Here is a 15,278-nt window from a genome sequence, read left to right as displayed (position 1 = left end):
AGGCTGGCTCAGTCCCACCTGGGGATGGTGTGGAGGTACTTCAGCAGACGGGTTAGCTCGGCACTGGACATGTGTTCGCTGGACCAGAGTGGGCCCCTTGTACAGACCTGCACCACCGCTCTTCCCTGACGGTCTCGGGTTCCTGCAGAAACAGAGGTGCTGGAGGAGGTCACTGAGAGGATGCGACCGCTAGCCGACCCCCGAGCTGGACCCAGGCCCCTGTGCTCCTCCGCCCTCCTCGTTCCCGGAACCTGCCTCAAGACGCACCTTGGAGATAACGGTGTGGCATCGAGACCGACTGGAGAGTAACATGACTGAGCCCAGTTAAGGCCTCCCTCCAGGTGAACTTTAAGACTCTGGCGGGCGGGGCGGAGATCTTGAGGCCGCCCATACAAGCCTAGTGTACAAGTTACCTGCCACCTGCCAATGTGGAGCGTGGCCTCTTTCTTCGGTCTCTCTCTGCCCTCTGTGGGCAATTCCAGATTCCACCCGGGAAGGTCCCAGAGGCTGTGAACTAACAAGGGGCCATCGTGAAAGGGGGCAGCCCCCACAGGGACACCCGCGGCTTCAAGCTCGAGGAGATGGAGCCAGGATCTGCAAACACTATCTGAGTTACCGGCTTAGATGTGAGATCTGCTGGGAGGGTAGAGCCCGGCATTCACCTGGGCAGATGACAGCCAAGCTCACCTGGGAGGGTGAGGCCCACTGCCATGCTCTGACTGTTTGTAACCCCCCAAATTCATATGCTGAAATCTTAATACCTGATTTGATGGAATTTGGAAGTGAGGCCTGTGGGAGGGGCTTTGGTCCTGAGGGTGGAGCCCACATGAATGGGATTAATGCCCTTATAAAAGAGACCCCTTGCCCACCTGCCATGTGAGGACACGGTGAAAAGGTGCTGACTGTGAACCAGGAAGGGGCCCTCACCGGCACCCACCACGCTGCGCCTTGACCGTGGACATCCAGCCTCTAGGGCCGTGGTAAGTGAAGTTGTGTTGTTAAGAAGCCGCTGGCCTGTGGTGTGTTGTTAGCAAGACAGCCATGCTCACCTGGGAGGGTGACCGCCCCGGACTGCAGTAGCTCCTGGTTGAGTTCCAGCTCCTGCCTGGGCGCCCGGCTGGGCAGGTCTCCTGTGCCAGGTGCCCACGCTTCACCCTCGGGGCACAGCGGCTCAGCAAGCAGGTCCGAACACCGGCTGGGGCTGCTTCCTCGGACGCTGCTGCCCTCTGCAGAGACATCAGCTGCACAAAGCAAAGAGACCTGGTCAACGATAACGTGCTTCTCTGGCCTGAAGGCAGCTACAAATGCAAGGAGAAAACAGGAGACCTGTGAACTTGTCCCATTTCTGGTGGGAAAGGTCAGTGAGCACATCTGCAGGTCAGGCTTTTCCTGAGGAGTAATGAATAAATCACATAACTAAACGGGTTCTCAGATCCTGACAACCAGAAAACACCCAAGGGAGAAACATTTTATACCGAATGATGTCACGGATCGTGACCGCAACCTCCTGCATCACCCCAGAGATTGAGGCCTCGAGCTCACACATAACCTCAGAGGGGGCGTCCTCACCCTCCACGCTGTGTAAAAGAAGGGATTCTCCCTCGGCCATCATGTCAGAAGGGGGCCTCGCTTTCACTCGTCCCCTCAGAGAAAGGGTCCTTGCTTCATACATCAACTCAGAGAGGAGGCTTCGCCCTCACACATCTGCTCAGTGAGAGGAGCCTCGACCTCAGGAATCACCTCAGACAGGTGGTCGCTGCCTCACACGCCTCTCCACAGAGGGAGGCACCACCCTCATGCATCTCCTCAGTGTGGGGGTCTGGCCATATACATGCCTCAGAGAGAGCTTCCTCGCCTCACACACCTCTTGAGAAACGGGATCTTCACGCATGTATCACCTCTGAGACGGGGGCCTCATCCTCCAAACACACCACTTCAATGAGAAAGGTTTCTTTTCGCCCTCACACATCTCCTCAGAGAGTGGGTCCTCGAGTCACTTGTCACAAAAGAGAATGGGGCCTTGCCCTCCAGTGTCACCTCATAGAGGGGTGCCTGGACCTCAAGAATCACCTCAGAGAGGGGGGTTGCACCCTCACACAACACGTCAGAGAGGGGTTCCTCATCCTTAAGAATGATCTCAGAGAGGGTGTTTCACCCTCACAAATCTCCTCAGACAAGTTCTCACCTCACACATCTGCTAAGACACAGGGTCCTCGCTGTCACACGTCACCTCAGAGAGGGGGGCCTTGTCCTTATGCATCATCGCGACTCCTTTTTGAGCATCACCTCAGGGAGAAGGGGCCACGTCCACCAGTATCACTCAGAGAGTGGGTTCCTGGCCCTCACACATCACCTCACAGAGGGGGGCCTCACCCTCACACGTCACCTCAGAGAGGGGGGCCCCCTCCTTGAGAATCACCTCAGAGAGGGGGGCTTCACCCTCACACGTCACCTCGGAGAGGGGGGCTTCACCCTCACACATCACCTCAGAGAGGGGGGCCTCCTTTTTGAGCACCACCTCAGAGAAAGTGGGGCCTCAGCCTCACACATCTCCTCAGAGATGGGTCCTCGCTCTCGTGCATCTCCTCAGAGAGGGGGGCTTCACTCTCACACAAATGCGACCTTATTTGGAAAAGGCTCTTTGCAGAAGTGAACTAGTGAAGTTTAGGGTGGGCCCTAAATTGAATGATAGGTGTCTTTACACGAGAAAGGAGAGGGAGCTTGGAGGCACAGTGAGACACAGGGTGAAGGGCAATGAATTTGGCCAAGGGATGCCTGGGGCTCCAGTAGCCAGAAGAGGCAGGAAGGACCCTCCCCTGGAGCCTCTGGAGGGAGTGAGACCCTGGGACACCTTGATCTTGGACTTTAGGACCAGAACCGTGAGGATAATTTTCTGCTGTTCAGAGCCACGAAGTCTGTGGTACCTTGCTGTGGCAGCCCCGGAAATGAATACATGTAAACATTTTCAACAGTTGATACGGACATGGAGACAGGCTTCTACTGAATCAAGTGACCAGACCAATTGTCACAGGTGGGAGAGGGGAGGAGGAGGAGGGGAGTGTGGGGGGGAGGAGTGGGGGGGAGGAGAGTGGGGGGGAGGAGAGTGGGGGAGGGGAGTGTGGGGGGAGGGGAGTGTGTGGGGGAGGGGAGGGTGAGGGGAGCGGGGGTGGACATTTACCTTCCTCTCCTGTGCAGCTGGGACTCTCCACAGTGCCTGGACAGCTGGAGCCTGTGGTTCTGGTCCCCACAGCTTGTCCTCCCAGGAGACCCCCAGGCCTGGTGCTGGCTAAGTGCTGGGAGGCCCGCCAGGTGTCACCTCGGGAGCTTCTGAGGGACCTATCCCAGGATCGAGACCTCCTGGGAAGGGTCCTCCCTGCAGCTCCTGGACCATTCTCTTGTCTCGGGATCTCCTGGGGGTCTCCCGCAGGGCCACGGATCTCTTTCTGGGTAAGACTGGCCGCTGCCCCGGCCCCCCTGGCCCTGCGGCCGTGGGTCTGGGAGCCACAGGCCTCATCCCCGATGGATTCCTCAGAGCTGGAGCCCAGGGGCATAGGGTTCTGCAGGGCCTCCATGTAGGACTTCCTGAACCAGCGTCTGGCCTCCACACTGGCTGGGGTTCTGGGCGGCCGCCTCCTAGAGCTCGGGCTGCCCCCCTCTGCGTGGAAGGCGAGGGCCTTGGAGCCGTCCTTCTTGTCCATGGGGTCCAGCCTCCCTCCTGGTCCTTCAGGGCTCTCAGGACACTCCCAGGGGTCCTGCTCTGAGGGGCCAACCCCCCTGAGGCCTCCACTGGGACTCCCGGACAGGGTCCCGGGGCTTTCGCACTCAGCCCTTCTTGGGGAAGGAAGACGGCGGGGCTGGTTACTGCTGGGATGCCCACCGCAGTGGGGCAGGGTTGGGGTGTGCTTGGAAGGTGTGCCGCCCTGGGGAGCGGGGCTGGCCACGGTTGGTGCCGGGGCTGGAGCCTCCGAGGCGCTGTCGGGTGGCGGCTGCTGAGGCCCAGGACCGCTGGGGCAGCTGGGCAGGTTGGTTCCGGTGGTGGGGACAAAGACAGGGTCTGTGACGTTGTTCCAGGGGGTGCGGTAGACCACCGAGCCCGAGGTCAGCAAGCAGTTTTGCAAGGGGACGCCGTTCTGCTCCCCGTTCACCAGTTCCAGGAACTCTCCCGTGAAGACACAGCCGTACATGGTCTCAGGGACAATGACTTCCTCCGAGCCTTGTCCAAGCCGGGAAAGGCGTTTCAAGACCAGCCTGGCGGGCTGCCTCCCCGCCGCCACAGTGATCTGCAGGTAGAAGTCCCCAGGCCTGAGCCTGACTCCGCGCAGGGGCGCCAGCTGCACCACCACCTTCTCGTGGATGCACAGCGGCCACCCTTCGTGCAGGAAGAGGAGGCCTGCGTACCTGGCCTGGGGCAAGAGAGGGATGCAGGGAGGTTAGCGCTGACGCGGAACCTGTCAGAGCCCCTGGCCTCTGTCCAGCAGGAGGGTGGGCGACTGGCCCCAGCGCCCCAGAACGACAGAGGCATCAGGACTGAAGACGGGGCGGCAGAAACGCATTTGTACCCTGTTCCTGGGTGGCTGGGGGAGGCGGGCAGCTGGGGATGGGGAGGCACCGCAGGCACAGTCCCAACCCCGCTCCCAGGGCCGGCCCCACCTGGGCAGGGCTGGGCTTTCGCCCTCTCGCCCCTGCAGCCCTTGGTCTAAGCTCGCGGCACCCACGGGCAGCCCCCAGCCTCTGGAACTGCAGGGTGGGGACCATGGTGAGAGGGCACGGGTCTAGGGCCCCGATCTAGGGCCCCCACATCACGCCAGCTCCCACCCACAGCAGCCGTCCTTTCTGCTTATTTGAAGGGGTCACTGGAGTTTGCAACCAAGCTGTCGATGATGGGGTGAGTCCTTAACCACCTCTTTGAGAAGAACTTGCTCTAGAAAAAAGGTTTCGACTTCAGGATGGATGAGCCAGTGTCTCCGTGGGGCAGGAGGGTGTCAGGCTGTTAGGGAACAGCGGTGGGACGCCCACCTGCCAGAGCTGCAGACACAGGTTCTGAAACGGCATCACATTCTCCTGTTTGGGTTTAGTTCCAGCATTTGGGTTCGTGCCCCGGTCCGGGAAGACCCCACATGCCGCGGAGCGGCTGGGCCCGTGAGCCATGTCCGCTGGGCCTGCATGTCCGGAGCCTGTGCTCCGCAACGGGAGAGGCCACAACAGACAGTGAGAGGCCCGTGTACCGCAAAAAAAAAAAAAAAAAACTCATCCTAATATACCTCTAGAGACTTTTAACTTTTCTGTGCCCTTATCCACTGTTTATTATTATTAGTTATTTAAACTGCAATAGTAATGTAGACAGAATTTGGTATTCTTGTCAGCAGTCACCGTAAGCGAGCACTTCTGTTACTCAGTTACCATCCTCATGGCCACTTAACGATCCTCTATTGTCAGAACCAACAGTGCTTCTGTGGATTTCTATTGTAAATTAAAAATGCAAGGAACATGTTCATGATATCATTTTCATGAGATTCTTTTAAATTATCATTTTCTGGGATTAGGATTACAGGATCAAAGGCTATGAATGTCTTTTATGATTCTTGACAGTATGACCAATTTGTCCTCAAGAGACATACTGTCAGCAGTGGGGTATCACAGTAAGGTATCACCATGCCCACTGATTAGCAGCGTAAGGCTTTACATCAAGAAACTGTTTCCTGAATTAACACGTATGCTGTGGAATATTGTTGTTTTAATTCACATCACGTGACTGTGAAGCCAACGGTTTCCTGATGCTTGTTTTCTGTGAATTCTCATGTACTTTTGCTCTTTCTATGAATTGTGGTCCTATTTTTGCCTTAGTTACTGCGAGATTTTAAAAAAACATTTAACAGACAGTAATTTTTTTGCCCTCATCGTTAGCGGACACGTATCCACCACAGTTCTGAAAGGCAAACTCTCTACAGTTTTGATTGTAAATCTTTCTACTCCTCTGGAATCCAAATTCAACAGATGCTATAAATATAGTCATGTTCTGAATAGTTCCAGTTCTGAGAAAACTCCAGGTTGAAAAGGAGCTTTCTTTCTCCCATTTCAACGCCTTCTCTAAATGGTTGTTTGAGACTTCCCTGGTGGTCCAGTGGTTAGGGCTCCATGCTCTCACTGCTGAGGGCCCGGGTTCAGTCCCTGATCAGGGAATTAAGATCCTACAAGCTGGGCGGTGCAGCCAAAAAAAAAAAAACCCAAAAAGAACCCAAAACAAATCAAAAAAAGGTTGTTTGAGGTGTTTCAAGGAAGAGGTGTTAGAACCAAAGCTTTTTTATTCAAAAGGAGGTGGGTGGGCTTCACTGTTTAAGAGCTACAGTTCAGCTGCTAAAAACAAGTGCAGAGTCTTTCTTTATAAGGAGCTTTCACAAAGCGGTTCAGGAACCTGCATGTCACAAGATCACAGCAGGTTTTCAATCATCATAGACGCATCACATCAGTTATTACAATATTCCAAAAATCTCAGCATTCCTTTCCCGCTTGGGTGACTAAGAACAAAACAAAACAAAACTTTTCTGGTCCCTTGGAAAAGCCAGAACAGGGGCTTGGCTGTGGATTAAATGTGAAAACTACTGCTGAGCTTCCCTGGGCCCTTGACAGCTTCACACACTGCTGCTCCGTGCAGACCATCCACTGTCCAGGCTGTCCTGGGCAAGGGGGCAGGCGACCTTCCTGGGCCTGACTGGGCACAGCGGGACGAGCTTCCCTCTGCGTGTGTCCATGGAACACTGTCCCAACTATCTGCCTGTTGGGGTCCTGTCTCCCTGACCCTGTGGCAGAGGATGGTGCCCAGGTGGTCCGCTCAACAACGTATTACCAGGCTCCAGAAGCACCTGAACATATTTGTTCAAATTTCAGGAAGACTGACCAGCCTCCCAGATGGTGACTAGGTGTTCTCCAACGTGCCCTTGGCCTGAGCTCTGTGCATGGGGTCTGGCTGCCACATGCAACTTGCTGCCTCCTCAGTGTCTGTATGTTTCAGCCAGGGCTGAGAATTACACACCCAGGTCCGGAGCAGTCAGTTAAGGCTGCCATGGGCTACAACATCACCTTTTATCTCCAACTTTTTAGGGTTTCCTTTCTATCTTGCTAATTGGGGGTGTTTCCAAAGTGAAGGAAGTAGAACAAGCAGAACTGCCCTGTACCTGCACGCACGGGCCTCCAGCAGCACAACACGCTGAGGTCACGCATGTCCTCTTGTGCTTGTTTTATTTATTTATTTATTTGTGGCTGCGTTGGGTCTTCCTTGCTGCGTGTGGGCTTTCTCTAGTTGCGGCGAGCAGACTCCTTGTTGCGGTGGCTTCTCTTGTTGCGGAGCATGGGCTCTAGGCACATGGGCTTCAGTAGTTGTGGCACGTGGGCTCAGTAGTTGTGGCTCGCAGGCTCTAGAGCGCAGGCTCAGAAGTTGCGGCGCACAGGCTTAGCCACTCCGCGGCATGTGGGATCTTCCCGGACCGGGGCACGAACCCGTGTCCCCTGCGTGGCAGGCGGACTCTCAACCACTGCGCCACCAGGGAAGCCCTGGACCTGCATTTTAGATCACTTGCTGTGGCTAAACTTTCTGAGTCAAATTGTGCATGACAATTTAAAGATTCTGCATTCATTAAAACAACTGCTTTCCAGAGAGGTCATCTCAATTTTCACCACGATGAGAAGAGCGTCACCTTGTCTATCGTACTGAACTCTCTCTGCTCTGAATACTAACCTGTCTATTTTTCTGCTCGTTAGTAAGAAAAATCTGTGTCTTGTCATTTGCTTTGCATTTCTCAGACCACACGGTCTGTCTGTTCTGATTCTTTTACTTCCAGTCTTTGGGTTGTCTTTGCATTTAAAGGGCAATTCTTATAACTAGCATTTAGTTGGTCTTGCCTTTTTTCCAGTCTGACAATCTCTGTATTTTAGTTGGAATGTTAAATTCACTTAATGACATTTAATATAATTATTGACATGGCTGGATTAAATCTATCATCTTGGCATAAAATTTCTATTTGCCCTATCTTTGTACCTTTGTTCTTCCTTTTATCTCCTCTTCTATTTTTTAGATTCCATTTATTTCCTCTATTGAACTTTTAGTTATACCTATCTGTGTTATTTTTAGTGGTTGTTCTCAATATTACGATATGCATCTTTAACTTATCACAGTCTATCTTAAAGCAATAGTTTATTATTTTAAAACAATGTAAGAACCTTACAGCAGTAAGGTAAAATAATGACGTTTCCAGATAAATAAAAGAGTAGACTAGCACAGATGCTATGCAAGAAATGCTAAAGCTATAATTTCAAATTTATAACTTTAGCATTATAAAGCTATAATGCTAAATGCTATAATTCGATTTACTCCCTTCCGCAGTTTGTGCTTTTGCTGTCATATGTCTTATTGCTACATTTGTTATAAATCCCACAATATATTGCTTTAAGTGGTCAGTAATTTTTTGTGTGTGTGTGTGGTCGCTAATTTTTAAAAGAAATTCACACTTACAAATTTAACCTTTCTTTGTGCTCATTTTTCTGTAGATCTGAGCTTCTGCCTGATACCATATCCCTTCAGACTCTAGATCTCCCTTTAGCATTTCTTGCATAGCATCTGTGCTAGTCTACTCTTTTATTTATCTGGAAATGTCATTACTTTATCTTCCTGTTGAAAGATATTTTTTGCTGTATATAGAATTTTAAGTTGACTTTTCTTCCTTTAACTTTTTAAAGATATTTTTCCATTGTCTTCTGAAGTCCAATGCTTCTGATAAAAAGCCACCATCATTCTTATCGCTGCCCCTGTATGTTAAGATTTCCCCTTGATGATGGGTTTTCAGCATTTAATTACAATGTGTCTAAGTGTTGTTCTGTTGGTATTTATCCTGCTCCGGGTCTGATGAGCTTCCTGGATCTATGTGTGAGATCTGTGTTTTTTAACAAATTGTTAAATTATCCAACAATATTTCTTTAAATATTTTTTCGGCCCTATTTTCTCACTCCTCCCCTTCTGGGAATCCTCTTGCACATGTGTCTGACCTGATACTCCCGTAAGTTACTAACGCTTGCTCACCTTTTCCCCTCCTCTCTCTCCTCTCTGTGCTTCCATCTGCTTCGTTTCTTCAGGCATGTCTTCAAATCATGTATCCTATCTTTTGCTGCATCCAGTCTGCATTAGTCCCATCCAGTAAGTTTTTTTTTTTATTGCAGATACAGTATTTTTAGTTCTAAGATTTCCATTTTGTCCTCATTTTACAGTTTCCAAATGGTTCCTGAAATTCTTCATCCACTTCATCCATATTTACTTGTAGATTATTTAATATGTTTATCATAGTTTTTAAAAAATCGGCCTTATAATTCCAAACCTGGGTAGTCTGTGAGTCTCTTTCTATTGACAATTTTTTCTCCTTTTTATGGGTTGATAATCTGGTGCCTTTGCACATTTTGTAATTTTTAAATTTTATGCCTGAACTTTTGCCTAAAGCTGATAGTTTTTAGAAAGAGGAAAGCTTTACTCTGTTAGACAGCTAGGATGAAGGGTTTATCGGTTTAAAGCACTTAGAAACAGAGCAAGTTGGGGGTGGGTTGTGGCTTTAAACTCTCCAGGAGTGCAGTGAGGTATCTCTTCACTTTTCAGCTCAGCCCCGACTCTCTTGGCCACCAAGAATAGCTTATAAAATTTACATTGCTTGAGGCTTGGTTCAACTTTCAGAAATTTCGGTTTACCAACTGTTTCAAGTGCTCCAGTGGTTGGGTTCACAACTCTCCATCCAGGGAGGCCTGGTACCAACTGCTGCTGGACTTCTGAACTGGGACATGTTAAAACTATGAGACGAAAATTTTAAGACCGTGAGACCATGAGACCATGAGACCGTGAGAGTTGGAAATCACACTTTGAAACTGTGTGATTTTAAGATTTTGATATATTTTGCTTTCTGGTCCCACACCTCGGTCTCCACTTATTCTGTCAGAGAATTTCTAGGGTTAGTGGAGAGGATCATCGTTACATTCGAGGCTCCTCCAGACTCCAACCTGGTGCTCCAGCCCTGAGGTCTCTGAAGCCCGGTTCCTCCTGGTCTGAGCAGAGACGGTCCTTCTCTGGCAGCTCGTCGCCCGTCCTCCCTGAAGCCTCAGTGACTCGCCCCAGGGATGAACGTGTCTTCTGCTCTTTGCTCACTTAGGAAGGCACTGCCACTCCACGGTTAAGTTCTTTTAGCTCTTTGTGTATCCACAGGTCTTGGATGGCTTTAAAGGAAGGTGTAATTGTTTGGTTCATATCAGAATTTCTTGTTGTTTTGGCAAGAGTAAAGGTCTTTCATACACTTCTACATCCTAGATGGAAATACGACTCACGTGTTCATCAGCTCTGTTTTGCCAGTTTCCTTTGTGGTTCTCTGTTAGGAGTACCTTTACAAATTTCCAAATAGAAGGGTGCCTTTTAAGAACTTGATTTCTAGCTTTATTGCTTTGTGGTCTTAAGAAATCAATTCTTTGGTATTTGTTACCATGTTATTGCTAATGGTCAATTCTGGTCAAATTTGGTAAATGTATATGAATGCTTAAGAATGTATGTTCTTTAATATTCTCTAATTGTATACATTCTTGAGATAAATGTATATCTTCTAATGGTAAAACTTGGCTAGAATTTTATCAAACTTGGTTAAGTTTGGAGAAGGTTCCATCTGTGCTTGGGAACTATATGTATTCTAAAATTGCTGGGCTCAGCGCTCTGCGCATGCCCGTTAGCAGAGAGAGATACCGTGTTCAGATGTTTATCTTAAGTAATATGTGGCTGCTTTTCCTCTTTGCTTTGGAGGGAGGCGAAATCTCCCACTTGTAATTCCCTCAGTTTATGCTTCAAGCATCTCAGGCTGTGTTGTTAGTTTACGGACTGTTACACCTTCCTGGTTGTTAGCAGCATTATTATCGAATGGTCCTCTAGCCCTATCAATGCATTTGCCTTTTACTGTATTTAGTTTGTTATGAACATCGCTACATCCATGATCCTTGGTTAGAATTCTGCTGGCCTACCATTTTCAACCTGTTATTATATATGTTGTACTTTTATTTCCATGTTTTTATCTTGTTTATTCCCTTCTCCTTTTCTGATTTCCGTTTGATTTCCTTTTTTAAGTTCTAATCCCTTGCCCCTGCTTGCCCCTTGTAGAAACATTCTGTTTTATATCTTTCTGATTACTTTTCTTTTTTTTTTTTTTTGCAGTATGCGGGCCTCTCACTGTTGTGGCCTCTCCCGTTGCGGAGCACAGGCTCCGGACGCGCAGGCCCAGCGGCCATGGCTCACGGGCCCAGCCGCTCCGCGGCATGTGGGATCCTCCCAGACCAGGGCACGAACCTGCGTCCCCTGCATCGGCAGGCGGACTCTCAACCACTGCGCCACCAGGGAAGCCCTCTGATTACTTTTCTTTAAACTTCTCCAAGCATTTTTTTGACACAAACCGTGATGAAACAAAGTTACAAATAAGTCAGCCAGTGATTTTAAGCCTGTCTGGTTTCTACAGAGGGATGGGAAAATAGTGGTCATCGAACTCTCAGGTTAACATAGAAACTTATCTTAAAATTAATATGATTAATAATGATCTCCAAGCCACATGCTTCGATGACACTTGGTAAATGAATAAAAAGTGCATTGAATTTACATTAACTAAAGTATTTTTATATTCACAGTTGTCAAGATAAGTTCATTTTCTCCGATGTCATACAGATGATCAAATTTTAATTTCTTAATTAAAAAGTAAAAAGCAATATAAATATGAAAATAGTAAGGCTGTCCCTAAATTTCATTTTATGCTTTTTAAATACTTATAAATATGCATCATATTAAAGAGTAACATTATTCATATGGCTTTTTCAGAAGATAAGCAGTTTGGAAGTGGAAAGGGTGATGACTTGTTAAAATGGAAGGAAAAAGAGTATTAGAAGAAAGAAGACAAAACATTAGCTCAGAAAAGCTCTTCAAGACACGCCTTTGAAAGGGAGCAAGTGTTTTCAGATCCAACTTAACGCAGCTTGGCTGTGTGTGCTGCTTTTATCTCCTGACAGGCAAATTTCTCTGCTTCGTCCCTATCAATAAACACCCTTTACATGTGCAAAAGGTACATAATCATGAAGGAAATACCCTCTAGGCAGACTACTGCAAACCAAGAATTAAATCGAGGATATCCATGGTCATTTCTCTACCACACTCAGTTAAAAGACATTCAAAGAGTTTAAGAAATCAAAGTAGCCCAGTGGTAGTTTTTCCAAAAGCCCTAATTCAATATGAATGGAGCAGTAGAAGGTGCTGATTAATAAAGGTCTTACTTTTTAAGATCTCGCCATGAATCTCTGCAGCAGTTCACTGCAACACACCTGCAACGTGGCTGTCATTAGTTTTAACACGGCCTCAGAAACAACCTACAATAAAAATATCCTCCAAATAACTAAACACATAAGAGATTCACTCAGCAGGGTCTGTCTGTGTTACTGGAACTGCTCCTGTACGTCCTGAGATGACCACTCAGGAGGGGGACTCAGTCCCTTCGTACATAGACTGCAGCGAGAGTCCCCTGGGGCACCAGAGAGAAGCCTGCGGACGGTGGGCTCCATGCTCACTGGCAGGTTGAGAAGCCCTGTTTCTGGGACATAGGCCTTATTTCACCAATTATTTGGAACCAGGGAAAGGTGGAGCCAGAAGCCAAAGGGAGTAAGCGGAGCCAGTGCCCAAAGGACCAATGGAACAGAGGAAAATGGGACGGTTTCCCCAGTCATGTGTTTAAATGCTACCAAAACAATGGCTGAGACTACAATTTATTTTTAGTTTTTAATAATACCCTGCTTTCTTTCAGAAAGAAATCAACAAATGCTCACTTGAAGGATGTCCGCTTAGCCCCTGGATTAGTCTGAAACGCACAGAAGCATATCCTCCTCCTTTGCTTCCTTCACCAGTGTATTCCCCTGGATCTAAAATCCCTACGGCTCAGATGAGGTATTTTCCAGCTACCAGATTAAAACCCTGCCTGTCTCTTCTCCCTAGTCAAAAGTGAGCGGGCGGGCCTCACACGGGCCCCATCCCCGAGGAGGTACTCACACGGGCTCCATCCCCGAGGAGGTACTCACACGGGCTCCATCCCCGAGGAGGTACTCACACGGGCCTCCCGCTGCAGGTGCTGCAGGGCCCTCTTGGCTGGGATGAGGAAGTCCAGGAGGCAGCGCAGCCCGTCCCCACCGTAGAGCTTCTCGGCCACGCTGAGCAGCTGCCAGAGCACTGTGGCTGCCGTGGCCTCAGAAGGTGGGTAGAGGGCAGAGAGCGTGTTCTGTATGTAGGTGTCGAGGGATTCCAGGTCCTGAGGTGGAAGAGAGGTTTGCGAAATTTAATACATCTAATAAGACAGGTGCACTGGACACCTTCACAGGCTAGCACTGAGGTGTCCACTGTGAAGGCACCTGTTGTATGTCCGGGGACGTGAGTTATCTTTGTGAAACACAGGAGGTATGGGCGAATCCCCAGCACAGAGAAGAGTTCCTGTCGGGGAGGATCGGTTGGTCCTCACGTTGTCACAGAGCAGAAGCATCTGAGGAAGTGCTCATGTCTGTAACGGGTACACCTGACACCTGTGCCCACGAGGGGAACCCTATCTAATGCCTGTGAGTGACGGCTGTCATTGTTATCACGGGAGGCACCACCAAGTTTGGTCTGACATAAGTTCCATCCCATCAAATTCTGAAACATGCACCTTAAATGATGCTTTTTAGGATCTTCCGTGGAGCGTGGGGAATTTCTCAGGGGCTTCCCCCTTCCCCAGCACTCCTGGCTCTGCATAGGGAATGGGGGGCCCTTGTGGGGAGGACAGAGCTGGTCCATATGCCATTTTATACTCAGAAAAGAAGTTCATCCTAGGAAATACATTTTACTTGTACTGATGATTTTTTTTAAATTTAAATAGAAACCATTAGGGCATCCTGCATCATAATCCCAGAATTGTACTCATTCAGTCATTCCAAAAACAGCTATCATTGGTATCTGATTTCCCTTTAAATTTTGGTGCAACATGCTTTTATATAAAGACAGAGAGCTTTTAGTTTAAAAAATACTTAATTCTGTTTTTAGATGTAACATTTCCTGAGGAATGCCATAAGGTTTATTTGTTTGGAGAGGAAATGCAAGGCCATAAGTAACAGTTAAAAGCCAAAGAGGTTAAAATTGCGTAATTGATTTTTAAAGGAGCAATGATTACTGTCTGAGACTCCTCTGAATGGCTAATCATACTTTCCCAAGGAAACTGAAAATAAAGCAGTGCATCCTCTAAGTCTGCAGTAAATGAGGACTCGAAGAGAAGCCATCTGTGCTGCCCGAGAGCCGAGAGCCGGGAGCCGGGAGCCGGGAGCCAGCAGCCGGGAGCCGGGACCCGGAGCCGGCAGCCGGGAGCCGAGGGCCGAGAGGCGGGAGGCGGGAGGCGGGAGGCGGGAGGCGGGAGGCGGAAGCCGAAGCCGGAGCCGGAGCCGGCAGCCGGGAGCCGGGAACCGAGGGCCGGGAGGCGGGAGGTGGGAGGCGGGAGGTGGGAGCCGTGTGCTGCAGGGTCGGTTCTGAGGCTGGAAGCCCTCCACCTCCCCGTCAGCCTGGTGAGGCCCCCAGGCCCGCACAGGCCTTCCTGCCACGTCCTGTCCCCCGCCAGACAGGGCCACTCCCTTGTCAGTAGGAATTCTCTAAATACTGATTCTTCCCCAAAGTGCCACACGCTCTGGCTTCCAAGAACTCAAATCACACCTGCGCCACAGACAAACGTCAGTCCAGGGACTGAACGGAGCTGGTCTGGAGTGTCGGGGGGAAGGGAACGCTCCTTGAGATCCCACAGCCTTGGTCACCCACGGGGCAGCAACGGCCTCCCCGGCTGCTTCTCTGCCCTTCGGTTCCCGTGGTGACGGGGTCTGGGCCCGCACTCAGCCTGGGGGACACCCCTCCACCAGCCCCCATGCCCTGTGCGGTCCCCCCACTCGGAGCCTGGTCCTGGCAAGAGCTGCCCAAGGGGAGCTGCCTGCCGTCCGAGAGGCCACTTCCCAGGTTAGGTCAGTCGAGGAAGCCTCGGGAAAGCCAAGGGAGCGGCTCCTCCAGACTCTCCCGCGCTCGCGTGCCCGAGGGCGCTGCCTGCGCAGCCCTGTCCGACTGTCGCCGCTCTCTGGGAACTGCTGTGGGAGCCCCCTGCCACCCTGATGACGGGGCTCACTCCTGTCCTTGGGAAGAGAGTTCTGATGCACCAGCCAGGTTACCTGACCGGAGGTGGACA

At 50.1% G+C, this 15,278-nt stretch overlaps 1 protein-coding gene across 1 annotated transcript in view; it reads right to left on the bottom strand.

Moving 5' to 3' along the window:
- The window catches only part of PLEKHG4B (pleckstrin homology and RhoGEF domain containing G4B), a gene marked incomplete at both ends in the record, with an annotated part of 57,223 nt that overhangs the window by 22,988 nt on the left and 18,957 nt on the right, over positions 1–15,278 (bottom strand). The window contains 4 exons of the mRNA XM_082652006.1: positions 19–142; positions 1,050–1,241; positions 3,389–4,403; positions 13,143–13,340. Of these exons, the coding sequence (XP_082508132.1) occupies positions 19–142; positions 1,050–1,241; positions 3,389–4,403; positions 13,143–13,340 (1,529 nt within the window). The remainder of the gene's footprint in view (positions 1–18; positions 143–1,049; positions 1,242–3,388; positions 4,404–13,142; positions 13,341–15,278) is intronic.

The sequence above is a fragment of the Grampus griseus genome (genome assembly GCF_964374135.1).
Source record: "Grampus griseus genome assembly, chromosome: 3".
Classification (NCBI taxonomy): Eukaryota; Metazoa; Chordata; class Mammalia; order Artiodactyla; family Delphinidae; genus Grampus; species Grampus griseus.
This window is presented reverse-complemented; position numbering and strand designations above follow the sequence as displayed.